Source organism: Puma concolor, chromosome A3, assembly GCF_028749965.1.
Source record: "Puma concolor isolate L17-30 chromosome A3, mPumCon1.1.hap2, whole genome shotgun sequence".
NCBI classification, from domain to species: Eukaryota; Metazoa; Chordata; class Mammalia; order Carnivora; family Felidae; genus Puma; species Puma concolor.
Genome location: NC_141669.1, coordinates 98,494,345 through 98,521,901, shown reverse-complemented (window position 1 = coordinate 98,521,901; position 27,557 = coordinate 98,494,345). Strand labels below are relative to the sequence as shown.

At 44.9% G+C, this 27,557-nt stretch overlaps 1 protein-coding gene across 1 annotated transcript in view; it reads left to right on the top strand.

Moving 5' to 3' along the window:
- The window catches only part of PCSK2 (proprotein convertase subtilisin/kexin type 2), a 275,623-nt gene that overhangs the window by 225,992 nt on the left and 22,074 nt on the right, over nucleotides 1–27,557 (top strand). The window contains exons 8-9 of the mRNA XM_025931920.2: nucleotides 5,383–5,558; nucleotides 27,170–27,385. Of these exons, the coding sequence (XP_025787705.2) occupies nucleotides 5,383–5,558; nucleotides 27,170–27,385 (392 nt within the window). The remainder of the gene's footprint in view (nucleotides 1–5,382; nucleotides 5,559–27,169; nucleotides 27,386–27,557) is intronic.

Here is a 27,557-nt window from a genome sequence, read left to right as displayed (position 1 = left end):
AGCCTGGAACTACACACCTCCAGCAACAGGAAACTCACTCCCTTCCAACACAGTCCACTCTGCCTTTGGATAGGTGTGACTTTGAGAAACGTCCTCCTTAAAACTAGCTCTCTCTTTGATTTCTGTTGCCTTTTTTCACGGACACAGTTGTTACCACCTCTTCGAGATGACACATTGCAGGGAGGGAGGAAAAATTCCAATTAGTCTGGTTCCTAAAGAGTTAACACTCTGTAACATGTAAACCCATACATACGACATGTTCCAGAAGTGCTCACCTTGAAGCTTTAATAACTTCAAAACTATGTGTATTTGAAGATTTAATTATTTACATTTCCTTATCCACTTGCTTACTTTTATGAATTTTGAAGAAAAAAAAATTAATTTCCATTTTTTGACTTTGAAAATGCCATTATTTAAGTAACTCTTTAAGAAAATAACCTAATCTTTTTCTTACTTTTGATTTTTAAGTGTTTAACATCTTCGATCAAAGGGATTAAGACAAAGAATTAAAATTAAAAATATAGTATTCAAACTTTGCAAAAGCAAAATAAAATGCACAAGTATAAACAATGAACCCTTCAAATGACGTTCCTTGCGAATTTGTCAGATTTATACTTCTGAGATTATTAAAGCTCAAAAACTGCTCCGCGCCTTAGGAGATGCTGTCTCTTGCTGACAATCCGTTCCAGGGCTCCACAGTGACTGTTGGGTGCCTACCATGTCCCCAGTTCTGCTGTGGGTGGTGGGACAGAGCTGTGAGCCAGCCAACAAGACGCCTGTCTCCACGTAGTTTACAAGCCGTGGCTGAAGAAGAATGAGCACATGAACAAGATAGTATCAGACAATGGTGGCCACTATGAATAAAACAAAGTAAGGTGGCAGCGAATAAGATGAGGGCACAGTAGCTGATTAGTGGGCGAGCCCTACAGCGCCACACCTGGGCTTCCACGGAGGTCCTCAGAGCCACCCCAGGGTAGGGCCAGTCCAGGTGGGATTGGCCTTACCTGCCATTGTTGCTAAGCCAGAGCATTCAGATTTATGCATTGAGTTTTGGAAATGGGATCTCCTTTGTTCAAAGGTTCTGAAAAAGAGTTTGAAAAACGCACGGTTGACCGTTATCAAAATACCCTGAAATTCCTCTGCAGCAATGAATTGCTTTCCCATATTTGGCCAGTAGAATTCTTAACATTTCACTGAGTTCACAGGTACTTTATCCGAGTTTTAAAAGAAACCAATGAAAATCACATATTAGCACATGATGAACATGTTTTCAGATCCTTTAGACCTAGATCAGCATGAATTCCCTCCTGGGCCTGCAGATTAATATTCATGAGCACAAAAGGTGGTGATTAGCAACACTGAGGTTTGCTGGCAGGTGCGGCTTTGCCAGTGTCAGGTACAAGTTCCCCTTTTGTAACATGAGCAGAGATAGAAAGGATTTAGCTCAAATCCCCGGGCCTTGCAGCTCTTAGAGAAGGAAGTCACAGTGTCCCCATCGGTCATTAGTGCAATGATCAGGACTGCAGGGTGGGAGGGTAGGAATCTTGACGTGCACTGGGTTTCTCCATGCCATTGAATCACACCAGCTGGTAGAGAGCATTTTACAAATGTGAAGACACCAAGTCCTAGCCCCCTCGGCTTCCCTCTCTCCCTCTGGCTCTCGCCCTTACTCTCTTGCCTTCCCTTATTCTTTCTTTCTCTGTCTCTGTCTCTCTGTGCCCCCTCTAACTCCTACAGCATCCAGGGACAGAGGAGAGAGAGAACCCTCAGGTCACCCTGAGCCTCTGTCTTGGCTACTAATGGTGCAGTCGCTTGCAAAAATGAACACTGTATCTCATTCAATTAATGCACGCCTCATTCCTTCTGAGCTTAACTAGATTAAAGGAATGTCGGGCGCCTGGCCCCAGAATATGAATGAGAGCCTTGCTCCCAGTCTGTGGCGGCCCTTGACTCCCTGGACTCTGAAACAGTCAGAAGATTAATGCACAGCAGCTCTGATGTTCTGTGCAGCACAAAGAGAGCCAGGGAGGGCAGGAAGAGGAAGAGGCAGAGACACCGGAGCTGCTTAGAGAGAGGGTAAAGGGCAGATCTGGATGCGCCACACTGGCTGTGGTGCAGTGGATGAAATCCAGTGGATGAAATTCAGTGTTGCCATCGGTTGGCATCTGGGACAGTCCAGATCCACTTTGGCAGGGCTGAATCTCTTTCACCTTCCAGCTGAAGCAGGCTGTTTAGTTCCGGCCATCGACCCTGTACACAAGTTCAAGACCATTTGAGTTTTCTCCTTGCAGGCAAGTGAATACCAGCCTCTCTGCGAGGTTTCCCTGCCCACAAGGTGGGCATGGTGTCTCACCAAAAGCAGCTGCACTATTTGCTTTACTGTTGTCGAACAAATTTTTTTTTTTAATTTTTTTTTCAACGTTTTTTTATTTATTTTTGGGACAGAGAGAGACAGAGCATGAACGGGGGAGGGGCAGAGAGAGAGGGAAACACAGAATCGGAAACAGGCTCCAGGCTCCGAGCCATCAGCCCAGAGCCTGACGCGGGGCTCGAACTCACGGACCGTGAGATCGTGACCTGGCTGAAGCCGGACGCTTAACCGACTGCGCCACCCAGGCGCCCCTAAATAAATAAAATTACAGGTAGGGCCAAAGCAAAATGTGACGCTTTAGATGTCCTATCCCTTATAAAATGAACCGTAAAACTTAGCTTCTGGAAAGTTCAAACCAAAGATTTTCCTCATTCAATATGAGCTTCTCCCAAGAGAAAGGATGCTAACTGATAATTGGATATTTGTTGGCAAGAATAGTGACCTGATTTATGGGTAGAGGATGGGAAATCTCGACATGTTATTATTTGTTCTTCTGGACCTGTCCTTTCTGTTAGGGAAAAAAAATCAATTCAAGTAATGACACTATACATCTATTCACCAAATATTTATTAAGCTTAAAATAATGCTGATAACCTAGAACACAAGAAAAGAACAAAATGGACACATGCCCTGTACTCAAAAGATTTTGCTGTGTAGTGATGACTGTGTTGACGCAGAAGAGCTATGAAGCAACTAAAAGCATTTATTTGGGTCTCAGAGATCGCAGTCCAGGAGACACAGAGTCGACTGAAATGCAAGCGTGCTCAGAACCAAGAGTGGGGAGTGCAGGCTTCAACAGGCAAAAACCACAAGGTCCAACTTGTTTTGGAAGCATTATCTTTGGCACTAACAGTGTTAAACTGACGATCTAAGGTTGGCTATTCAGCTAACAAATGCTATATTATGTCTATTTCAGTCTAAAGTAAAAGGATGTTTTCCAGGAGGTGGTGAAGGTGCAATCAACAAATTGTTATTGACCGAAGCCAAAAGTCGGCAGTGGCTTCCAAAAATGGAAACAAGAGCCGTGCAGAGACTTTGCCTCCTCCATGTCCTCCCCACCCCCTATTTTGGATGACTCTCTTAGCAGTGCTTGCTTTAGGTTGTAATCTTCCACAAATGAGACTCACAAGCAAATAATTATACTGGAAGGCTGAAAGTGTGGTGCTCACAGGGGATGCCGGATCCGGAAAGACTGCTGGGGAAATGCCTACTAAACACATACGTTAGTCAGGAGAAGGAGGAGCCCTGGGGGAAGTTGTATGCAAGGACAAAGGGTAGCGTTGGGACACTGAGGAGGGAGGAGAGACCCTTAGAGAGAAGACAATTTCATGTCAGCATCACAAGCCCTGCAAGGACCTGGGTTGTCCTCATTTAAATGTTATGCTATGTTAGAGAGAGAAGTTTGTGCAATCATGTCTTTTGGCCATGGTAAATATAGGTAAGAGGTGTCAGGATCCAGGTTTTGACGGTGTAGAGCCCGGCCCCTTTACTTCCTGACTCCTGTGGACAGAACAACTTAGGTCAGCAACTCTAACATTCTAGGCTGCTTAGCACAGAAGAGAAATAGCGTGTCAGGCAGAGAACAGTATGACATGGCACCAAGCAGCAATGTCTGGAGGGTAGTAGTAGGGCAAAATGCCCATCCCAGGGGCGGCTGCTGCATTCACCCTGGAGAGGCTTGTTCTGGACAGCCGGAAGGTGGTGTGAACCGTGGACGCCCACAGGCATGTCCCTTCTGCATCCGTTTGTGCAGCTCAAGCTTACCCACACACACTCGTGGACTGCAGGACTCAAATTTTTTAATGTCCCAGCAAGAAGTCGCTCCTACAGGTTATTGGAGTAGCACAAACTTTACTAAGGTAACATAGGGGAGAAAGAGGAGGGGGTTGTATCATGCACCCCATTTCCAGGATATTTCAGAATTACCCATACAATATTTCTGTCCTCCCCACAGCCCCTTCTAGCTACCATGCAACTTGGGAATCATCTTTTTCTGACTCCCTCGATCTTTGCACTGTCCCTATTCCTCTCTCTGCCCCTTAACCTCTAGGATTTTCTCTTAAAATTTCAATATCAATTGAATTCCTCCCAGCCCACTGTCACGCACAGTGGGTTTATTTCCCCGCCCCCCTCCTCTGGCCCCTGGTCAATACCTAGTCACTGGAGGCTGAGCTTCCACCTAGAAATAGACTTGTCGGGGCACCTGGGTGGCTCAGTCGGTTGAACGTCGACTTCGGCTCAGGTCATGATCTTGTGGTTCCCAAGTTCAAGCCCTGTGTCTGGCTCTATGCTGACAGCTCAGAGCCTGGAGCATGCTTTGCGGATTCTGTGTCTCCCTCTCTCTCTCTGTCCCTCCCCTGCTCGTTTACTCTCTCTCTCCCTCTCTTTCTCTCTCAAAAATAAATAAAACATTAAATTAAAAAATAAAAAAAGAAATAAAAGAAATAGACTTATCAAGAGGCGCCTAAGTAACTCACTCAATTGAATGTCCAACTCTTCATTTCAGCTCAGGTCATGATCCCAGGGCCATGGGATAGAGCCCCACATGGGGCTCCACGCTGAGATTCTCTTTCTCTCTCTCTCTTTCTCCCTCTTCCCACCCCCTGCTCACATGCACGTGCTCTCTCGCACGCGCTAAAAAAAAAAAAAAAAAAAAGAGAGAGAAAAGGAAATAGACTTATCAAGGAATCTCTTCAGCAAAGGTGGTCTCTCCCCATTAGAAATTCTAGTAAAGTTTCCAGTGGGAAAAAATTTCTTCAGTTATATAAGGAAAGGTGTGGGTGGAGTCCTAAAAGGATTGAGTGGGACAGTGTATGTGTCGTTCTTTTAGCCTCTAAAGGTGTAGCCCACACAGCCTGAGGTTGGACTCCAGATTCTGCAGCGTCCCCCAGGACACCCAGGTGGCAGGCCCTCCAACCACACCCAGGACCTGAGTCCCCATCACCCCTCCCCCATCTCCAGTGCACTGGGGGACCAAAACATGGTGTTTCCCTGTCCAATTGGGTCCACAGGTATCCGGATGCTAGACCAGCCATTCATGACAGACATCATTGAGGCCTCTTCCATCAGCCACATGCCTCAGCTGATCGACATCTACAGTGCCAGCTGGGGCCCGACAGACAACGGGAAGACAGTGGATGGACCCCGGGAGCTCACGCTTCAGGCCATGGCCGATGGCGTCAACAAGGTAAGATCATTCCTGCGCCCACCAGGCCTAGGTCCTCTGGAGGGAGGGGTGGAGGGTGGGGTGTCCAGTGGAGGTGATGAGAATGAAGCAAGGAGCAGGGAATGGGGCAGAGGTGGGGCTGTTACCCTGTGCATTAGCTCAGGGCATCCAAGAAATGAACCCCCAAACAGGGTTAGCAGTGCAGATTTATCAGAGGGGACTCCTTTAAAGGGCAAAGGGGAGGGGGAGTAAGGTGGCAGATGGTGATGTTAGTCTGACCCCTGTGAAGACCGGGGAGGAAGGACGGCCACCCTGGGGGTCTGTGTTGGCACCCCCACCTTGCCACACAACAGCTGGGAGCAGCCCCCAGGCAGTGGAGTCTGGGTGCAAACGGGGTGGTGGATCCACAATATTCCAATGGCAGGGCTGTGAGCCACAGGATTTCCAGGTTGCCCATCCCTGGGATTAGCCCAGGAATGGACAAACTCAAGGAAAAGAGACCAAGGCAGAGCCCCCAAAGGGAGGGCAGCCAGGTCAGCGACCAATGGAGGGGAAGTTGGTACCCTCCATGCATCTCAGAGTAGGGGTCACATCGGACAAGACCTGAGCCAGGCCTTGGGATCAGTCTTCTGGGTTCAGGTCCCATTTCCATCAGTCAGCGTCTGGGTGTATCTGCAAATGACTTGACCTCGCTCGCTGCACCTCTGTTCTCTTGCCTGTAAAATTGTGATAATCCTACATTTCTCCTGGGATCATTGTAAGGTGTAAATGAGATAAATATACCAGTGTTTGGTAGTGAGAAGTGCCCCGGGAAGGGTTGGTGTTGATCCAGGCCATTGTGGATGCTTAACCTGTCCCCCCAAAACTTTGTGGAGTAAAGCACAGGGTTTTTTTGTTTTTTGTTTTTTTTTTCACTAAGCTTGTGAATTTTATGTGTCAAGAACTCAGGGCACATTGGGGATGGCCTGTCCCAGCTCTAAGAGTCCTGGGCCTCGGATAGAAGTCTCCAGATTTGTTTTTTTTTTTTTTTTTTTTTTTTCAACGTTTATTTATTTTTGGGACAGAGAGAGACAGAGCATGAACGGGGGAGGGGCAGAGAGAGAGGGAGACACAGAATCGGAAACAGGCTCCAGGCTCTGAGCCATCAGCCCAGAGCCTGACGCGGGGCTCGAACTCACGGACCGCGAGATCGTGACCTGGCTGAAGTCGGACGCTTAACCGACTGCGCCACCCAGGCGCCCCTAGAAGTCTCCAGATTTGAATTGCCAAACTGTTGAGTCTTCTAGTGCCCTTGTGATGTGCCAAATTATCGCCATTTGTGCCACAACACCAACCACTCAAGAGTACTTAATCATTTTGTTGTATTTAGAGTTTTCTTCAGGACTGGACTTACCGTCAGGTGATAGTGATACTCTCTTGATGCTTTTAGTTTGCCTGTCTAACCAGCCATGGGCAGGAGTCGCATTTTCCCAAGATTACAACAATGGTGGGGTGCCTGGGTGGCTCAATCAGTTAAGCATCCGACTTCAGCACAGGTCATGATCTCACAGTTCGTGGGTTCAGGGCCCGCATCGGGCTCTGTGCTGACAGCTCAGAGCCTGGAACCTGCTTCGGATTCCATATTTCCCTCTCTCTCTCTGCTCCTCTCCTGCTCAAACTCTGTCTCTATCTCTCAAAAATACAATAAACATTAAAAAACATTTTTTTTTTAAGATTACAACAATGGTGGTACAGTAAGAGTAACCAGGTCCTCACTGAGGGAAAGACAAGTGTGTGAGGTTTAGTATATGGACTTTTGCAAGTGCCTTTTAGGAATTTTTAGAAAGTCTGCTTCTTGGATTTTGGCCAATTTCAAATGGATGAAACGGATATGGCCATATTTGGATATATAAACTAGCACTGCTACAAATTAATTGCAAAATGCATCCGTTTTATGTTTATCTTTGTTATTTATGGTCTATGTAAAATATACATGAACCTATTATTTACACATTTATATCACTAAAATAGGTATGGGTATGAAACACCTGAAATTTAACAGTAGCTTAGACAGGTAAAAATATTGAAGAAAATTAGAGTGGACAACTAAGTAGCATAATGCCCTCAAGGTCTATCCAAGTTGGCACAAATGGCAGGATTTCCTTCTTTTTATTGCTGAATAATATTCTGGTGTGGGGGGGGGTGGTATATATGTATGTGTATATACAGTATTCTCTTTATGCATTCGTGCATTGATGGACACTTAGGTTGTGTCCATTTCTTGGCTAGTGTGAATAACGCTGACGTGAAATAGTGGTGCAGGTATCTAAAGATAGTAATTTCAGGGCCACCCGGGTGGCTCAGTCGTTTAAGCATCTGACTCTTGAGCTCAGCTCAGGGCTTGAGCTTAAGATCATGAGTTCAAGCCCCACTTTGGGCTCCACACTGGGCATGGAGTCTACTTAAATAAATTTTTTAAAAAATAGTACTATCATTTCCTTCAGATTATCCCAGAAGTGGGGCTGCTGAATCATATGGTAGTTCTGTTTTTAATGTTTTGAGGAACCTCCATACTGTTTTTCATAGTGGCTGCACCAACTTACATTCCCACCAACAGGGCACAGGGGTTCACTTTTCTCTGCATCCTCACCAACACTTATCTTTTTGATAATCGTGAAGGCAACTTTTTCTATACGTTTCCTAAGGTCAGAGAACAGGTCTTTTCCTCTCCGGCTAGTCTCAGAAACTGGCCTAGTGCTTGAAAAGTGGATCAGCTGTTCAATAAGTAGATGTGGAATTAATACATGAATGAAATTGGATGGTTGAAAGATTAAAAGTCCTATAGAAAACGGTACCTGTGGTGAACGTCAGTGGTGCCCACTACGTCCCCTTTATCGGGTGGGGGTGGGGTGGGGAGGGGGAACCCCCCAGTTACAATGACTCACACAGCTGCCCCTTCTCTGTAGAATTGCCCTAGCTTATGGGAGGCTTTCATCCAGATGGTTATGCCCACACACACACCCAGGAGGCAGCCCACAGCCAATGATTGATTCAGGGAGAAGAGTCCAGACCACTTGGCCCCAGTAGGTACCACTCCGTGGTGTAATGTATGCTCCAGAGACCCCAGTGAATCAGGCCAAGCAAGGGTTGACTTTGCTTGAGAGCACACCGTTTTGAGGTTCCTACCTCGCCTATTTTGTTTCACTCCCTCATTGACACATTTCCCCTTAGTGCATGTTCTTAATACACCTGGTGAGCTCAAGTCCCTTCCTTGGGCTCTGCTTCTAGTGAACCCATTCTAAGACATTAGAAATGAGGTTCATTCTTTCCCTTGGCTGCCAGGAAGCTCAGAACTAAGTTTGGGCCTAACAGTGTGGGGTTTTTTTAGGCTAAGTCTTCTCCTATCCCATTTTCTCCCCTCTGTTCACCAACCATGGCCTCAAAAATCATTCCATAACTTTTGTTCTCATGTCCTTTTTCATATTTCTATGGAATCCAAATCTATGAATACTATGAAGTATAAAATTTGTTTAAGAATTGCTTAAATGAGTTCAATTTGATTTGATTAAATTAAGGTGTAAATTTTAACTTTGGGATCCTCAAATTGTTTCTTGCTTCCGCAATTCCTAGTCTTAATGGACTAAACCATCTCAACGGACAAAAATCAACAGTGTCTGGGCCCTAAATAGTAAACAGTAGGTCAAACAAAGTGCAGCCCCTTAGAGAGGGGCTCAGCTGACCTTGGCCCACAGGCCAGACCCAACGCACTAGCTGTCTTTGCAAATAAAGTTTTATTGGAACACAGCCAGGCCCCTGTGTCTTTCCATTCGTGATTTCTCTCCCGATCACGGCTGTCAAAGGCTCCACACCCAGGGAAGCACCTGGGGCACTGGATCATCAGAACCCTGGGCTCTTCTGCTGGCCTGTCCCCATCTTCATTTTCACTAGACAGCCAGCTTGCATGACAAGAGGTGTGCTTCTGCTGCAGGGACTTTTTTAAGGACTGGGATGAGCAAGTTAGAGAGCTGAGCTTGAGAGCTGGGAGGCCAGAATTCTCATCTCAATCCTAACCCTTTCTGGCCATAGGATTTCAGATTAGTCCTTAGCTTCTTTGTGCCTCGTTTTCTTCTTTGCTAAAATAATCCACATCAGTGGTGCTCAAAGTGTGACCACTGGCCCACCTGCAAGTTCGTGAGAAATGCAGAGGCTCCACCCCACCCACCCACCTGATACATCAGAATTTGCATTTTAGAGGCACCTGGGTGGCTCCATCCGTTAAGCGTCTGACTTCAGCTCAGGTCATCATCTCACTATTCATGAGGTCAAGCCCTGCATCAGGCTCTGGGCTGACAGCTCAGAGCCCGGAGCCTGCTTCAGATTCTGTGTCTCCTTCTCTCTCTGCCCCTCCCCCCGCTCATGCTCTGTCTCTGTCTCTTTCTCAAAAAAAAATAAACATTAAAAAAAATTTTTTAGGGGTGCCTGGGTGGCTCAGTCGGTTAAGCAGCCGACTTCGGCTCAGGTCATGATCTCACGGTCCGTGAGTTCGAGCCCCGCGTCAGGCTCTGTGCTGATAGCTCAGAGCCTGGAGCCTGCTTCTGTTTCTGTGTCTCCCTCTCTGCCCCTCCCCCATTTGTGCTCTGTCTCTCTCTGCCTTTCAAAAATGAATAAATGTTAAAAAAAATTTTTTTTTTAATTTCTTTAAAGAGTATTTGCATTTTAACAAGGTCACACTCAAGTTTGAGAGGTACTGCTCTAACTGACTTCTAGAAAATATATCCGACCACAAGATACTGTGGTTTTAAAAAATCCCCAGTGCTGGAGTGCCTGGGTGGCTCAGTCAGTTAAGCTTCTGACTCTGGGTTTCAGCTCAGGTCATGATCTCACGGTTCATGGATTTGAGCCCCACATCAGGCTCCACAGCTGGCAGCATGGATCCTGCTTGGGATTCTCTCTCTCCCTCTCCCCCACCCCTCTCTCTCTCTCCACCCCACCCCCACTCATGCTGTCTCTGTCTCTCTCAAAATAAATAAAACTTAAAAAAACATCCCCAGTGACTAGGAAAAGGCGGCAGAGGTGACTCATTTTCTGACACACTGCACAACCCTATCCAGGCGGTATGTTGAAGGGATTGATTACCAAGCCAGATGCTCTGGTTTGTCTCTGAGCTGCAGGAGCAGGGGCCCAGTGGCTCAACTTCAGGGGTTTCTTATAAGGATGCACGAGGACAGACAAGGGCACTGAGAGGGGATTCAGGCAGAACCTTGTACAGGCTGAGACCAGACAGACGTTCTGGACCCAGCGTGGCTGCAGGGCTCCAGCCACGAGAGTGTGTGGAGATTCCCACTGGGGCCCCACGGTCGTGGGTCTTGGCCATGCTTATAGTTCCTGTCTCTCACTGGCTCTGTGTGTCCTTCTCTGAATCCACTTTTCCTCTTGCTTGGGGCTTATGTTCATGTGCTCTTTCTACGTGGACATGACGCCATTAGCATTCTTGTTTGTCACAACCTGTCAGACTCTATTCCAACTGCCGTTTGCTCCCCTCCAATGCCTGAGGGGGAATCTTGACCCCAAATTAGGGGAGACACTTCTCTCTCTGGTGGGCTCCAAAACTAGCAAATGTGGTTCTGTTGGAAAGGTTTAGAACTTGAAGGGTCAGAGATCAGTCAGAAGGTTGCTAACAGAGCCCCTTCTTTTCCATTCCGGTAATGTCAAGTGGCAGCTGTCTACCCCCACACTGGCTTTCCAGACCTCTGATGGAGAAGTTTCTTCTAAACCATTGAAATCTTCCAGAAGTCTCGATAGAAATATAACACCATGTTTCTTCTCTGTATTGGGCTGGATTTTCCCCACCCCCAGTCAAAACTCACATATTGAAATCCTAACCCCCCCCCATATCTCAGAAGGGACCTTATTTGGAAATAGGGCCACGAAAGATGTAATTAGTTAAAACGAGTTCATTCTGGGGCAGAGTGGGCCCCTAATCTGATATGACTGATGTCTGTGTTAAAAAGGTAATTTAGGGGCGCCTGGGTGGCTCAGTCAGTTAAGCATCCGACTTCGGCTCAGGTCATGATCTCACAGTTCGTGGGTTTGAGCCCCGCGTCGGGCTGTGTGCTGACAGCTCAGAGCCTGGAGCCTGCCTCAGATTGTGTGTCTTGTGCCTTCCTTTCTCTCCGCTCCTCCCCTGCTCACGTTCTGTCTGTCTCTCAAAAATAAATAAGCATTTAAAAAAAATCATGTTATAAAAAACATGATTTTTTAAATATTTTTGGACACAGATGCAGAGGAAGAGTGCCAAGAGAACATGAAGGCAGAGATCAGGGTGATGCCTCTACAAGTCAAGGAACACCCAAACTTGTCAGTAGCTAGGGGAGAGGCATGGGACAGATTCTCACTCCCAGCCTTCAGAAGGAACCAGCCTTCTCAACACCTTGACTTTGACCCTCCAGAATGTCTAGACAATATATTTCTGTGGTTTACACCACCCAGTTTGTGGTATTTTCCTACAGCAGCCCTAGAAAACCATACACCTTTCAGTCTTAGAAGGGATAGTCAAAAAAAGAGATTTCGCCAGACTCGAGCAGTGCAGAAACAGTATGGTCACTTTTTTAGTTACTCTTGATGTCACCTGACTCCCTTTTTGAAAGCCAAGATGGCTGACCATTGATCCCATTACAACTCATTCTCATCTGGCACCTTGAGAGTCATCTTTCCTTCATTCTCTAATATCGTTCCTCAGAAGAGAAGCTTGCAAAAATTCTCATGATGCCATTGACATTCAGCCCATCTGAGACAGCCACAAGGGCCCCTGATGCTTGAAAATCACAGTTCAGTTTATAGAGGGGGCTTAGCGACAGGATCGAGGGGTGAGGGGGTAGGAGGCGATGGTGCTGCCCCATTTCAGTGCCATTTCAGTGCCTCAACCCTTGGGAGTTGTTAGGATGAAACTTAGACGCACAAGCAGCTTGTTTGCATATCGCACTGTTCACTGTGTGGCTGGAGAGAAATGGTCACACATCCGAGCCCAGGACCGGGTCACAACAAGTCCCCTGGGGGACACTTGGCAGATGTCCAGCAGACATGGATTTCCACTGAGAAGCATTTTTTTGACACACAAGGCCGACAGAGAGACATGTAGGTGACATCCGCCCTCAGTCGCAATTTACAAATGCACAAGGCATTCAATGCAGCACATCCCCCAGTGGCTCCTGTCATTTTCCACAACTTCTGAACTGTTCCCCGCATCTTAAGTCTGAGTATTTCTCTGTCCTCCATCTGTAGCCTCCCCTGTCGCAACTAAAAAGGCCCTTTCAAGTGTGATTGTTCTGGAAAGCATGCCAACTGCTCCAAAACTTAAGAGAAAAATTGTTATGACTTATCTTCAGATGACAGCATGTAAATATTTTAGAAAGTGAAGTATAATGAAAAATACATGATTTCTCATTCGACTTTCGAAACCCCAAGCTGTGGGAGTGGTTCTTTCCTTGCTTCAGGGTGACAATTTGGGGGGAAAGAACTGCAGAATCTCGTGCATGATGGTATATGATACATGAGCAAAGATCGCCTCTCAGCTATTTCAGTTGTCTGGTCTACTCTAAAGGAAAGTCCACCTCTGAAAGATGATCTCCACCTAAACAAAGGAGTCAGATAATTACCTAGTGGACAAAGGTAGGTCTTATGCTTGTCTTTGAATGTTAGCATCCTGCAGGCAGGTTTTGTTTGACCAACATAGTAATGATAGAGGAAGAGGAAAAAGAGTCGAGAGACCTTTCTGGGGATGTGTTCTTCACCACAGACCTCCCCACTCCCAATTGTCTGGCATTTGTTCTCCACATAAACATCACCGACCTGACTCCTTAGGGATTTGAGTTTGTATCTCCTAAATTTGCTCAATGAACACTTGAGTCAGCAAGGAGCAGACAAGAAAAAAGAGGAGGCAACTTTTTATTCCCCTTTCTAGTCTACGTGTTGACCATATAGTAAAAGCATTTTTCACATCTTCTGTGGGAAGTAGGTGACAGTCCTAGACCCCTGAATTATGAAATATCCAATAATTGACTTTTTTCTTAGTTTGGGAGCCCCCCACCAAAAGCAGAAGCTGAAACAAGGATTGTTCAAGTAGTTGCTTTGGGAGGCAAAGGGAACCCCAGTAGTGAATGGGGAGGTGTGACAGGGAAGAAAGGGAGCAGGAAAGTGTGTGTCATCGAGCCAGCCGCCGCTGTGAACACCCTGAGCTCAGTCCCACCAGGAAGCTGGAAAACCACGTGGACCCTGAAGCTATCAGAGGTGAAAATCCTGATCCACATAAATGCCACAGTACTTGCAGCCCCCCTGGGGCAGGTGTGCCCACCAGCTGTCAGCCTCTTGGGAGAAAGCCCTTCCACAAAGAGATGCCGATGCGGTGCTGGCATTCGGAAATCGCAGTGCACGGAAGGTCTAAGGGACGTGGGCCGACACCCACTGCCATCTGCTGCCATCTCAAGGGTGCAGGTTGACAAAACCTAATCTTAGGCTTGGAGTCATCGCTGTCTGGGTAATAAAGGACCAGTAAGGTGATGTGTTTGCTGGTCAGAAAGACGCAGCCTTTGCAGAGACTGGTGGAGTAACAGAGCCCAGACGTTGGGGACCACGGAGTCTGACGCTGTCCTGACAACCAGAAGGCAATTCCGACAACACAGAGGGCCTGGAAAGTGACAGTTGATTCATGAACTTCTTTCCGCATCTTGAGGAAGTACAGCTACCCAGGGTAACCCTGGTAAGTCTGTGGCTGGCTCTGATGGCTACACCCCAACCTCTTAGTAATCACGGTTCAGGATTGCTACCGGAGGGAATATTTAAAGACAAGGCTACAGAAATAGACAAGGCTACAGGAATATTTAAAGACGAGGCTACAGAAAGCCCTCTGACAGATGAGATTGATTGTTTAGGAATCAATCCCTGTGGGATTTCGAAGGACCCAAGCACAGATCCCAGATCTTCGGGCTGGAATGCAGTAAAGAGAGATCACTTGCAAGAGTGTGGCTCGAAAGGAACCATCCAGGCAAGGGGGGCAGAGGGCTGCCTAAGGAGATGCTGATGAATTGGGTGTTGGCGAGGCAGAGCCCTGGTGCAGCCTGCTGAAACTTAATCAGAGCAGTGGGGCTGACACAGTGGCAGCAAATGTTGGGGCCTCTGGCAGGCAATGGATGCCTCCTGCCAAGGAGCTCTCAGGAACACTCCATGAGCCCTGATTTATGCTTTGAAACCAAGCAAAGGTTCACAGTTGAGCAGGAGCTGCCAAAGTGTGGAGTCTGCAATCCATTCTCTGAAATGATTGTTGCACTTACAGTCCCCGTTATTTGTGATCAAGAGAAATGGAAGAAAAGGCTGGCAGGTTTTAGGTGAAACTTATTAAGTGCTGGCCAGCCATAGGTGGGATGGTCAACCATCTTGGTTTCCCATTTTTAACACTGAAAGTCCCACTTCCAAGGAGCTCCCAGTCCCAGGAGAACCAAGACCCTTGGTCACTCACCCTGTGGCCTTATTGGCGGCGGTGACTTATGTGAACCCAGTGAAAACACCAACCAGCTTAAGGGATTGACATGAATGTAAACCCTTCACCAACCCCCTTGACATCAGAAAGGTTAATCATGGTGTGTTTGGATCCTGCTAGAAACGAGACAGGATTGCATAAGGGTCTTCCTTCCAAAGTGGATACATGGCAAAATAGGTCATAATTAGAAGCAACAATAGGCGCCATTAAACATGGCCTTGAGGGAAGGATTTAATCAGAAGCCAAGGGCAACCATAGCATCCATTGTTGGCCTTTCCAGAGATCATGACACCACCAGCACACCCTTGAACTCCCGTGGAACCCGATGGGGACATGAGGCAGACGCCGTGATCCTGGTGACTTGGCTGTGGCACACAGCTCCAGCCAGCCGTGGCTTCCTGCTCACCAGACAGCCGGCCTCTCTGCTCCTCTGGGTGAGGACCTGCCAGGCTCCAGTGGAGTGTGCTCCCCAGTGTGCACACAGCCCAGACTGGGAGGAGTTAACACCCCAGGGGCCACCACCCAGCTGCACTGTCCTGGTGGCAGGGTCACAGGGGCTCTCCAGAGAGGTTGACCCCAGCTCCCACAGGGACAACCTGCTCATCAGCTCACACTCGGTTGGATGTTTCTCCCTTCCCTGTTTCCTGTCCCCCTGCCACTAACTTAGGCTTCTTGAGACCACCTCCCCCCAGATTAACTACCTGCTCCCTGGCCCTGGTCTCAGGGTCTTTTTATGAAGGAACACAAACTGAGACCAGCCCCTTTCTCCTACAGGTGAAGCCAGCAGCCTTCTGAAAGTAAGCGTAAGTGTAGCTCCTTACAGAAGGATCCACCGTCCCCATTTAAAGCCCTTTGTGAATTCACCACCACCTTCAACACGGAGTACAGAAAAGACTAGAAGTGACAAATAATGAACACACAAAACAGCTGCATGGAAATATAATCCAATCACTGATATTGTGGCAGAGAGGGACTTTCTAAGCATAAAAGCAAAAGGAAAATATTTACCAAAACTAAGTAAGAAATATTACTACATAAAACCTTTCAAAATTTCTGCAAGCCTGGTCATTGTTAAAGCTCAGCAATGGATCCGTGGGGATTCATTATACTATTCACTCTACTTTTGTTGTGCTTAATATTTTTCAGATTAAAAGGTTTTTATTCATCCCCCCAAATAAAAAGCAATTCAGTAGGTGGATAAGTTGTCAAAAGTAAGAATACACAATTTAGGAAAAATGAAAACAGCGGCTGCTCTAATATTATACAGATGGCCACTTGTGGCTTGGGATAAAAATTTCAGGGACTGCATTACACAGAGTTTTTTTTTTAATGGTGCATCTGATATAACCCAAATTAAGGGGACATGATGAACTGTGTCAGTACGGAGAGGCTACATTATGCTGTGGTAACAAATAGCCCCAAAAGCTCAGAAGCTTCAGACCACAAAGGTTTATTTCTCATTCAGCTACACATCACCATGGTCAATAGTGAGCTCTGCTTATCACAGTCTCTCAGAGAACAGAGCTTGCATCTGGAACATTGCTAGTCACTGTGCCGAGGGAAAAAGGGTGTCCCACGGCATTTGGCCCTGACCAGTCAATGGTTCAGCCTAGAAATGACACTATGTATCAGTCACTGCCACTCAAAACTCATTAATTAAAATGGCTTACAGGACCCCACCCAACCACAAAGGGATGTTATCACGGACCCAAACTGTGGACAGCTAGAAACATTTATCAGATAGCACCAATGACTACCACAATGCGCCCAGAACAACTTCTAGGTGACTCGAAAGGCAACTCAACAGTGATCCAGTGAGGACAAACACAATGTCAAAGATGTTTGTGAATAGTTTGAGTAAAATTGTTCAGTGAACTGTGAGTACAGAAAGGCAGTGTTTGCAAATCGACACATTGTTCTAGGCGGTAGTTAAAATAAGTATTTGCAAAAATTAATAGGTTTATGCAATATAGGGGGAAATTTTCTGTAAGTCAAAATGCAACATATAAAAGAAAAGATTGGGCAAATATATATGTAACATAAATGACAGAAATTTGGCTAAGGTCCTTAATATAGGAAAAGCTCTAACAAATCAAAAACAATACAAAAGAAAAAATAGGCAAAGGATATTATCTTTAAGGCTTGGTGCTTTGCTAACCTTATTCATAAAGCAGCAATACAAATAAGCAGTGAGAATGCAAGAAGATAAACTCAATGGTCATGGAAAAATTTATAACTCAAAACAACAAGGTACCATTTTTGCCCACTGAATCGGCAAAACTAGATTTTTTAAATGTAGGATTCTCAATCTTGAACCATGGGGGCTGATTGTGGAATTCTTACACACTGCTGGTGAAACAAATAAATTGTTCATACGCATTATAAATAGCAATCATATGGCAATATGGATCAAGAATCTTCCAACATTCATTCCTTTTTACCCTAAATTCCCCCTTTTAGAAATTCTGCCTGAGGAAATAAACAGAAATACAAAGACATATAAAATGATGTTCATCGCAGAACTTTAAAACTTAGAAACAGCCTTCCAGCTATGTCTAGATAAAGGACTAAATAAATTATGGAATGGCTATTTAATAAGACTAATAAAAATTACAGTGTAGAGGAATATTTAATTACATTAGGAAATGTTACTGATATAATAGTGAATATACATTTGAAGCATTCTGGCCACAAAAGTGGATCTCTTTTATGATCCCAATTTTATCCCTAAACCTGTTCTTATACTTAGCATTTATATATCAACTTGGCAGGAATCCACAAAATATCACCAGGGATTTTTTCTATTCGTGGAAAATTAGAAAGGATTTTTATTTTCCTGTTCAGAGTCTAAATTTCAGTTATTCTACAATGAGTATGATTTTGCAATAAAAAATGTGATAACTTTTTTTTAAGTACGTCAATGTTGCATTAAGATGTCAAAGTGACTGGAAAATAAAAACTAGTCTAACTGAGTGTTTAGGAAGAGGCAACCTGTAACAAGCTTGCCTCCCTAGTATCTGCAAGCAGGTAATACCAGTGGGCCAGGGCCTGGTCTGGTCATTCGTCCAGGTCGCTACTGATTGGTGAGCAGGAGGGACCGACAAAGTGGATTTCCACCTCCTGGGACAGGTGATGTCCTGGGTGGGGGCACACAGAGCCATAGCACCAGTCTCTGGCTAGAACTTGACCTTAGCAGATGGTAAGCGATTTGTGACATTTTTGTATTATGAGCAAATAACAAAATCTGCATGAACTGTTAAGAAATTTGGGAGGAGTGACATCAGCACATGGCGGCATGAGAAATCTTTTGTTTCTCCCTTTAATTTGCAATGAGTAGGGCACCCATCACCCAACAGGGGTTCCTCAACAGCACATCAGGACTCCACAGAGAACCATATATCTGTACGTTGAAGGTGGGTAGACTGGACCTCATGGAGGCAGGAAAACCAGGGGAACAGCAGCAGTGGTGCCTGTAAACCCAGTGACCCTGGCAGTGGCAGAGGCCTCCGAGACCGTGGTATCCCCAGCAGCCCTGGGCAGCAGCAGTACCCATGACCCTAGCAGACCCAGCCGCGCGCCAGCAACCCTGGCAACCTCAGCACTGGTGAGACGCTAGTGCACGGGTAACTATGACAGCCTCAGTGACCCCGCCAGAAGAGCAGGTGGTGGGTGTAAAGTGTGTGCTCCCAAATACAGCCATAAAGCAGTTTAGGTAAGAGGGGAAAAAATTACACTATATCGCCACCTGCTGGAAAATAAAAGAAAGGTCTTTAATTCCCAACCGGTTGAACTGTTAAAATCAAAGTCAATAGAACTCTACCAAAATAGAAAGGCATCCATTACTTCAAGTCTGTCAGCAGAGGCTCATCTCATCAAACACCATGAAAAATCACAGTAAGATGGTATCACCAAAAGCAAATGGCAGACAGTTCTCCAGCAACCAATCTCCAAGTCACAGAAAATTAGGATCTAACTGATAGAGAATTCAAAATAGCTGGTTATGAAGAAAGTCAGCAAGCTAGAAGAAAACTCAGAAAGTCAATTTAATGAACTGAGTAATGAAATTAATGAATAGAAGGAGTGCTTTGCCAAACAGACTCAAATTCTGAAACTAAAGAACTCAACAGAGGAAATGAAGAACACATTACAAAGTATTGGAAACAGAGCAAATGGGAGGGAAGAAAGAACAGGCGAGCCAGAAGATAGGAATCTAGAAATAATTCAGGTAATAGCAGAGAGAGAACTAAGATTTTTAAGAAGTGAAGAAACCATACAAGAGCTATCAGACTCCCTTAGGGGGACCAACAAAAGAATTACGGATATACCAGAAGGAGAAGGGGACAGAAGGGTTATTTAAAGAAGTAATAGCTAAGAACTTCCCAAACCTAAGGAGAGAACTAGACATACAAGTCCACAAAGCTAATTAGTCACCTTAGTATCTCAATGCTGAAAGATCCTCTTTAAGACATATTATAACGAAGCTGTCAAAAATTGACCATAAAGAAGGATTCTTAAAGGCAGCTGGGGGGGAGAAGAGAACATAACCTACAAAGAAAATCCCATTTGATTATCAGTAGATTTCTTCAACAGAAACTACAGGCCAGGAGAGAGTGAATGTCCTAATTCAGATTTCCAGCCAAGAATACTTTATTCAGCAAAGTGACCCTTCAGATATGAAGGAGAAAAACAAACAAAAGCTGATGGAGTTCACCACCACCAGACCTGCCTTACAAAAAATGTTGAAGGGAGCTCTTCTGCCTAAAATGAAAAGACAAAAATACCCCAGATTTTTACAAAGGTGATAGATAAAATCATAAAATTATAACCCTCTCTTACAATAGGATGTTAAATGTAACATAAAGCTTTAAAAAAAAAAGGCATTAAAAATAAATATAGCTACTACAATTTGGAAACGAACTCCCAGCATAAAAAGAGACAATTTGTGATAACAAAAGTATAAAAAGGGAGGAGGAAAATGCCGGAACCTGTAGAGGCAAATGAAGATAAGTTGCTATCAACAGAAAAAGGATTATTTTATTTATAAGACATTTTATACAAATCTCACAGGAACCACAAAACAAAAATCTAGAGCAAAAACAAAACATCTAAAAAGGGGGATAGGGGGCACATGAGTGGCTCAGTCAGTTAAGCTTCCAACTTCGGCTCAGGTCATGATCTCCCAGTTTGTGAGTCCGAGCCCCACGTCAGGCTCTGTGCTGACAGCTCAGAGCCTGGTGCCAGCTTCAGATTCTGTGTTTTCCTCTCTCTCTCCCCCTCCCTCCCACCCTCCCTCTCTCTCTCTCTCTCTCTCTCACAAATAAATAAACATTTGAAAAAAAGTTTAAAAAAATAAAATACAATAAAAAGCAGGGGAGGACTGAGCAAAATGTCATAAAAAACCACCAACTAAAAATCAAACGAAAGAAAGAAAGAGAAAAAGACAAGACAATGGAGACACAAAACAATCAGAACACAAAAGATAAAATGGCAATAGTAAGTCCTCATATATCAATAATCACCTTAAATGTAAATGGATTGAACTTACCAATCAAAAGGAACAGAGTGTCTGAATGAATTGAAACAAAGACCCGACTGCATGCTGCCTTCAGGAGACTCTTCCCAGCTCCAAACACATAGACTCAAAGTGAAGGGACAGAGGATGATACTCCAAGAAATGGTAGCCAAAAGAAAGTGGGTGTAGCCATACTCACGTCAGACAAAATGGACTTCAAGCCCAAAATTGGCAACGAGAGACCAAGCAGGTCATTATATAATGATAAGAGGGTCAACACCGATCTTCTTCCACTAGAGTTACATCCTGATAAACCGATCAAAAGTTGAAAATATAAGTTGAAAATGCATTTCATGCACCTAACCTACCAAACATGATAGCTTAGCCTACCTTAAATGTGCTAGCAACACTTAGTTTAGCCTACAGTTGAGCAAGACCATCTAATACAAAGCCTATTTTATAATACAGAGTTGAATACCTCAGGTAATTTATTGAACGCTGTACTGAAAGTGAAGAATAAAATGATTATGTGGGTACAGAACGGTTGCATGTATACCAATTGCTTGCCCTCATGATCACGTGGGTGAGTAGACTGAAGCTTCCTGCTGCCTCCCACCATCATGACAGAGTACGGCATATCACTAGATCAGGAAGAGATTAAAAACTCAAAATTCAGCGCATCGTGTCTACTGAATGAGTTTGTACCATCATAAAGTAAAAAAATTCTAAGTCAAACCATCATAAATTGGGGAGCTTCTGTACGTCAAGAAGACATAACAACTATAAACATACACACTCCCAACATCTGAGCACTGAAATATACTAAGCAAATACTAACAAATCTTAAGGGAGAAATATACAATACAATAACAGGAGGGGACTTCACTATCCCACCGTCGGCAAAGGAGAGATTGTGCAGACAGAAAATCAACAAGGAAACAATGGAATTGAAACACACCAAAATAAATGGACCTATCGGACACATATAGAATGTTCCATCCACCAACAGCATACATTCTTCTCAAGTGCCTGTGAACATTCTCCAAGATAGATCATATGACAGGCCACAAAACCAATCTTAGCAAATTAAAAAAGATTGAAATCAATTTCAGCTATCTTCTCTGACCACAAATGGCAGGAAATTAGAAGTTTCAACAAGAGGAAAGTGAGTAGATCTTCAAATATGCGGAAACTAAACAGCACACTTCTAAACAACCAATGGGTCAAAGAAGAAATCAAAATGGAAACAAATTGGGGCGCCTGGGTGGCTCAGTTGGTTGAGCGTCCGACTTTGGCTCAGGTCGTGATCTCACAGCTCGTGAGTTCAAGCCCCCTGTCGGGCTCTGTGCCGACAGCTCGGAGCCTGGAGCCTGCTTCCGATTCTGTGTCTCCCTCTCTCTCTGCCCCTAACCCACTCACATTCTGTCTCTGTCAAAAACAATAAAATAATAAATAAACATTTTCAAAAAATTAAAAATAGAAACAAATTATCTTGAAACATATTAAAATGAAAATACAATATATCCAATTTTGTAGGATGCAGCAAAAGCAGTTCTAAGAGGAAGGTTTATAGCAATAAACACATATATTAAGAAATAAGAAAAATCCCAAACAACCTAATTTTACACCTCAAGGAACTAGAAAAAGAGGAACTAGTCAAGTCCAAAGATTGCCGAAGAAAGAAATAATAAAAATCAGAGCAAAAATAAACGAAATAAAGACCAGAAGAACAGTAGAAAGGATCAGCAAAACTAAAAACCTGTTCCTTGAAAAGATAAACACGTTTGACAGCGAGACTAATTCTTTGGCTAGACTAAAAAAAAAAAAAAAAAAAAAAAAAAGACTCAAAATTAGAAGGAAAACAAGACATGGCAACCGATACTACAGAAATAGAGAATTTTAAGAAACCACTATGAATAATTATATACTAACAAATTACATTACCTGGAACAAATGGATACATTTTAGCAACAATATACCCAGACTGAATCAGGAAGGAATAGAAAATCTGAACAGATCAATAACAAATCAAGGGATTGAGTCAATTAAAAAATAACACAGAAATCAGAAATCTCTAGGTCCAGATGGCTTTGCTGGTGAATTCTACCAAACATCTAAGGAAGAATTAGCATCAGCCCTCCTTAAAGTCTTCCAGAATATTGAGAAGAGGGAATACCTCCAAACTCATTCTATGAAGCCAGCACTACTTTGGTAGCAAAACCAGATAAGGATACCACAAGGAAAGAAAACTATAGACCAATATCCCTGATGAATATAGATGCAAAAATTCACAACAAAATACTAGCAAATTGAATTCAAGAATATGTTGAAAGGATTATACACCACGACCAAATGGGATTTATCCTTGGGATACAAGGATGGTTTGACATATGCAAATCAATAAATGTAACTCAATCATATCAATAAAATGAAAGATAAAAGCCACATGATCATCTCAATAGATACTGAAAAAGCATTTAACAAAATACAGCATCCTTTCATGATATAAATCCTTGATAGATTAGATGTGGAAAAAACATAGCTCAACATAATAAAGGCCAGATACAATAAACCCACAGCTAACATTATACTCAATGGAGAAAATTTGAAAGGATTTCCTCTGAGATCAGGAACAAGACCAGGTTGCCTACTCTGCTCACTCCTACCCAATATAGTACTGGAAGTCCTAGCTACAGCAGTTAGGTAAGACAAAAAAACAAAAAGCATGCAAATTGGAAAGGAAGAAGTAAAATTTTCACTATTTGATGATGATGTGTTCAGGGGCGCCTGGGTGGCTCAGTCGGTTGAGTGTCTGACTTCGGCTCAGGTCATGATCTCGCAGTCTGTGAGTTCAAGCCCCGCGTCGGGCTGGAGCCTGCTTTGGATTCTATGTCTCCCTCTCTCTCAGCCCCTCCCCCACTCATGCTCTGTCTCTCTCTCTCTCTCTCTGTCAAAAATAAATAAACACTATGGGGCGCCTGGGTGGCTCAGTCGGTTGAGCGTCCGACTTCGGCTCAGGTCATGATCTCACAGCTCGTGAGTTCGAGCCCCGTGTGGGGCTCTGTGCTGACAGCTCAGAGCCTGGAGCTTGTTTCAGATCCTGTGTCCCACTCTCACTCTGCCCCTCCCTTACTCATGCTCTGTCTCTCTCAAGAATAAACAAAAAACATTTAAAAAAATTTATAAATGCACTTGCCTTCTTAAAAGAAAAGAAAAAGTCCTATAGGAGGGGAAGTGGAGGTGGAGAAGGGAATTCCAATGTAAAGGGTTGGGGCGAGTCTGACGGCCCGTCTACTATATGAGCATGTGCTACTGACGAAGGGTAGGAGAGCCCCAGCAGAGAGCCCACCCTCCAGGCCCAGCTCCCTCCTGCAGTGCAGACTGCTGACCCATCTCATCCAAGTCTCTAGGTGAGCCTCCCAACCCCATCTGGTCTTTGGTTCTCCTTTACCGTGGAGTCTCTGGATAAAATTCCTTCTGTTGAACTACGTACAGCATTATTTGCCTGACTGAACCTTGATTGATACAGTGTATTGATTGGGATGTTAAATTTATAAGTTAACTTGGGGAAAATCGACATCTCTGCAATGCTTTCTTTCTGTCCAAGATCATCATGTGTTGATGTGTCTTTCCATTGGGTCAAATCTTCATGTGTCCCTCCATAGTCTTCAAAGCCTTCAAAGTCTTATTTAGTACTTAGCTCTTTTTTTTTTTCTTAGTTTCTTGGGTTTCTTTCTAAGTATTTTACCCTTCTTGTGGTTAGTATAAATGGTGCTTCACATCGAATTCAATAGGTTAATATGTAAAGTCCTTAGGGCAGTCCCTGGCATACAGTAAGTGCCATAGTAGTGCTTCTTCTCATTATCATCTTAGTTTCTTTCATTGTTTTCCCCAACAGCTTATTGTTGGAATATGGGTCACAGTTGTTCGGTCTGTTTCTGCCCAGCTCCCGTTCAGGAGCAGCTGGGGGCAGAACTAGATCTTGGGGCATCAATTAACAGGAAAGTAAGGTGTGCCAGCAACAGACCCATTCCATAACCAGGTCTCAGCTCTCTTATAGGTGCCCTTTTCCCATGTATCTGTCCCCAGACTACTTGGGGACTATTTGGTCCTGATACCCAATCATTAGATGTAACTATTATTATGTCATATAAACACACACACACACACACACACACACACACCACATCTTAGAAAAAAACAAGGCTTACTATTGCTAGGAATCACAGTGGCAAGTCTTGTGGGCAAGTCTTACAGTCCAATACAAAACTAATGTTTGCTGCTTACTCCTCAGAAACAGGCTGACAGTTGTGCTCTGTGCATCAGTGGGCCAGGCCACATAAACACTACCCCCAAACTCAGTAGTTTAAAACAACCACCATTTAAGTCCTGCTCATGGGTCTGCAGGTCAGCTGGGTTGTTCTGCTGATCTGGGCCAGCCTCGGCTCATGCCAGCTGGACTCACTCATGCATCTGTGGTCAGCTAGAAGGTGAACTACAGACCGGCTGGTCTGGAGTAGCCTCCCTCCTATGTCTGCCACTTGTGGGCTGTCAGCTGGGATGGTAATCTGGGCTAAATCTGTCATCAACCAGCAGACCAACTCAGGTTTGTTCCATGATGCAACAGAATTGAGGGATTCTTGAGACCTATGCTTGGAACTGACACAGCCTGACTTTCCACCACTTTCTGTTGGACAAAGCAAAGACAGGAAGCCAGCCAGATTCAAGGGGTGGGAAGTACACCTCTCCTTTTGGTGGGCAAGACTGCAAAGTCATATTGCAGAGGAGGCATGAATACAGAGAAGCCTGAAAAATTAGAGTCACAATCGTCTCCCAAAACCCTACAACACAGTGACAATGCTTCTAGCACCGATTAACTTTTAGCAAAGGTTGCTTTGTCTCACCAGCAGCCCATCTGTGGACTGGATCAGAGGAAAGTTCCACGTTTGGTGGGCTTCACCCGTTTACCCTGATCCACAGCTGTCTCAATTTCATTGGGTGCCATTTCTTGACATTGAGCCCAAATCTGAGTCTGTCTGAGCGTGTGATCCCCTGCACCAGCTGTAGGGATGATACACTTGCCCGTCTGTCCTGGTTTCTGAGAGCAGTTACTGACTTCGGTGGAGTTTTCCAGTATAGATTTTCCAAGACACTGTGACCGTTCTCAGCTGGTGGCTGAATAAATCTTTGTTGACGTATCGACTCAGTCAATCACAGGGTAATTAACTCCAAGTCCTGTTAGAAGCAATCAAAATGTCTTTTCTCATTGCCAGGAGGCAGAGAGACCTTGGAGGTAATCTGTTTGTCTCTCTGCCTTCTGGCATCTCTGCCCTTAAGCCCCTGAGTCAGGACCATAGACCCCTGATGGCCAAGCAGGGACAGACTTTCTCTGTCATAACATCCATATCTTCTGGTCCTGGGGGGTTACTGAGCTGCCCTGGGCCAAGCCATGAAGGAAGGGGGTGGGGGGTAGGGGCGGAGGCTGTACACCTGCCCTTACCTCCCACACTGCATGGCTGATCTGCCCTGCCCACCTAGCCTGCAGGGAGACAGAATACCCCCAGCCCTACTGCCCCCAGAGTCAGAACATAGGAAGCCAGAGGGGATGGGCACTCCTGGCTTGTGGAGGGAGAGAGAATACTCCTAGAAGACAAAGAACAGGAAAAGAAAAGGACAGGCAAATAAGAATGTGGTTGAACAGAAGAGCAACATGAACTGTAGGGATTTATAGCTAAGCTTGCTGTTTATAACTAATTAGCACATAGTAATAACAATTGTGCATATTATTATGTGTTTAAAGTTATTTTTGTTCATATAAAACTTTCTTCCTATATTTGGTGTTCCCTTACACAGGTAAAATGTCATATAATATTGTGTTTAAAAGAATTCTAGTATGATCCAACCAGGTAAATACACACACACACACACACACACACAAGCTTGCACACATGCACGCGCACACACACACATATTTGATATGCAAGATTTATATATGTTGGAGTAAAATGTGTATTTTAAACTTAAAATATCTACGTATATATGTAAATGTATATATAAAATATATAACTAGAAAATCAGATATATAAATATCTTTTACATCTTATAGAGCTAAAGATAAATATAAATGTACATTTACATTTTTGCTGAAAAAAAAAGTCTGAAAGGAGGAACAAGAATTGGGTGATAATGATGACCTGTAGGAGGGTTTTTCTTTCCTTTTTCTTTTCATATACTTTGATTTCTTACCATGAGGACGTACTACCTTTCTAGCTTTTTAAAAGCAATTTTCTTGTAAATTTTAAGGCGATTCTTCCAGCTTTTCTTACCGTGTTACCCCCAAGCTCAAACACTAAAGTCAGGTAACTTTTTGTATTGGATCCTTCGGACACAAGAAGGAGCATTCTCACAGCGCCCTGTGGGCAGGAGAATGGTTTTCCAGGCACACAGAGCCGCTCACAGATGCCGAGGAAACCTGGCTCGTCCAGGCTGGCCAGCTCCTCCCCGGGCCGGGGCCCCGCCCCCTCCTCCCCGGCAGCCCGCACCACCTCCTCCCCCGCGGGGCCCGTGGGATCTGGTGGCCTCCCTCCCTGTGCCCCCCCCCCCCCCCAGGGTCGAGGCGGCAAAGGCAGCATCTACGTGTGGGCCTCCGGGGACGGCGGCAGCTACGACGACTGTAACTGTGATGGCTACGCCTCCAGCATGTGGACCATCTCCATCAACTCGGCCATCAACGACGGCAGAACCGCCCTGTATGACGAGAGCTGCTCCTCCACCTTGGCCTCCACCTTCAGCAACGGGAGGAAGAGGAATCCTGAGGCCGGCGTGGTGAGTGCAGCCCCGGGCCCTCGGTGAGGCGGTGAAGTGCACAGCCGCTATGGGACGTCAGGTACAGAGTGACGTCATGCGTCACCACTGTGTGACTTCATGGGAAGAAGGGGATCTCCCCTCCTACCCTCAAAGAGTCAGCGCACCTGTTGAGGCTCTAGAGATCCGTTGT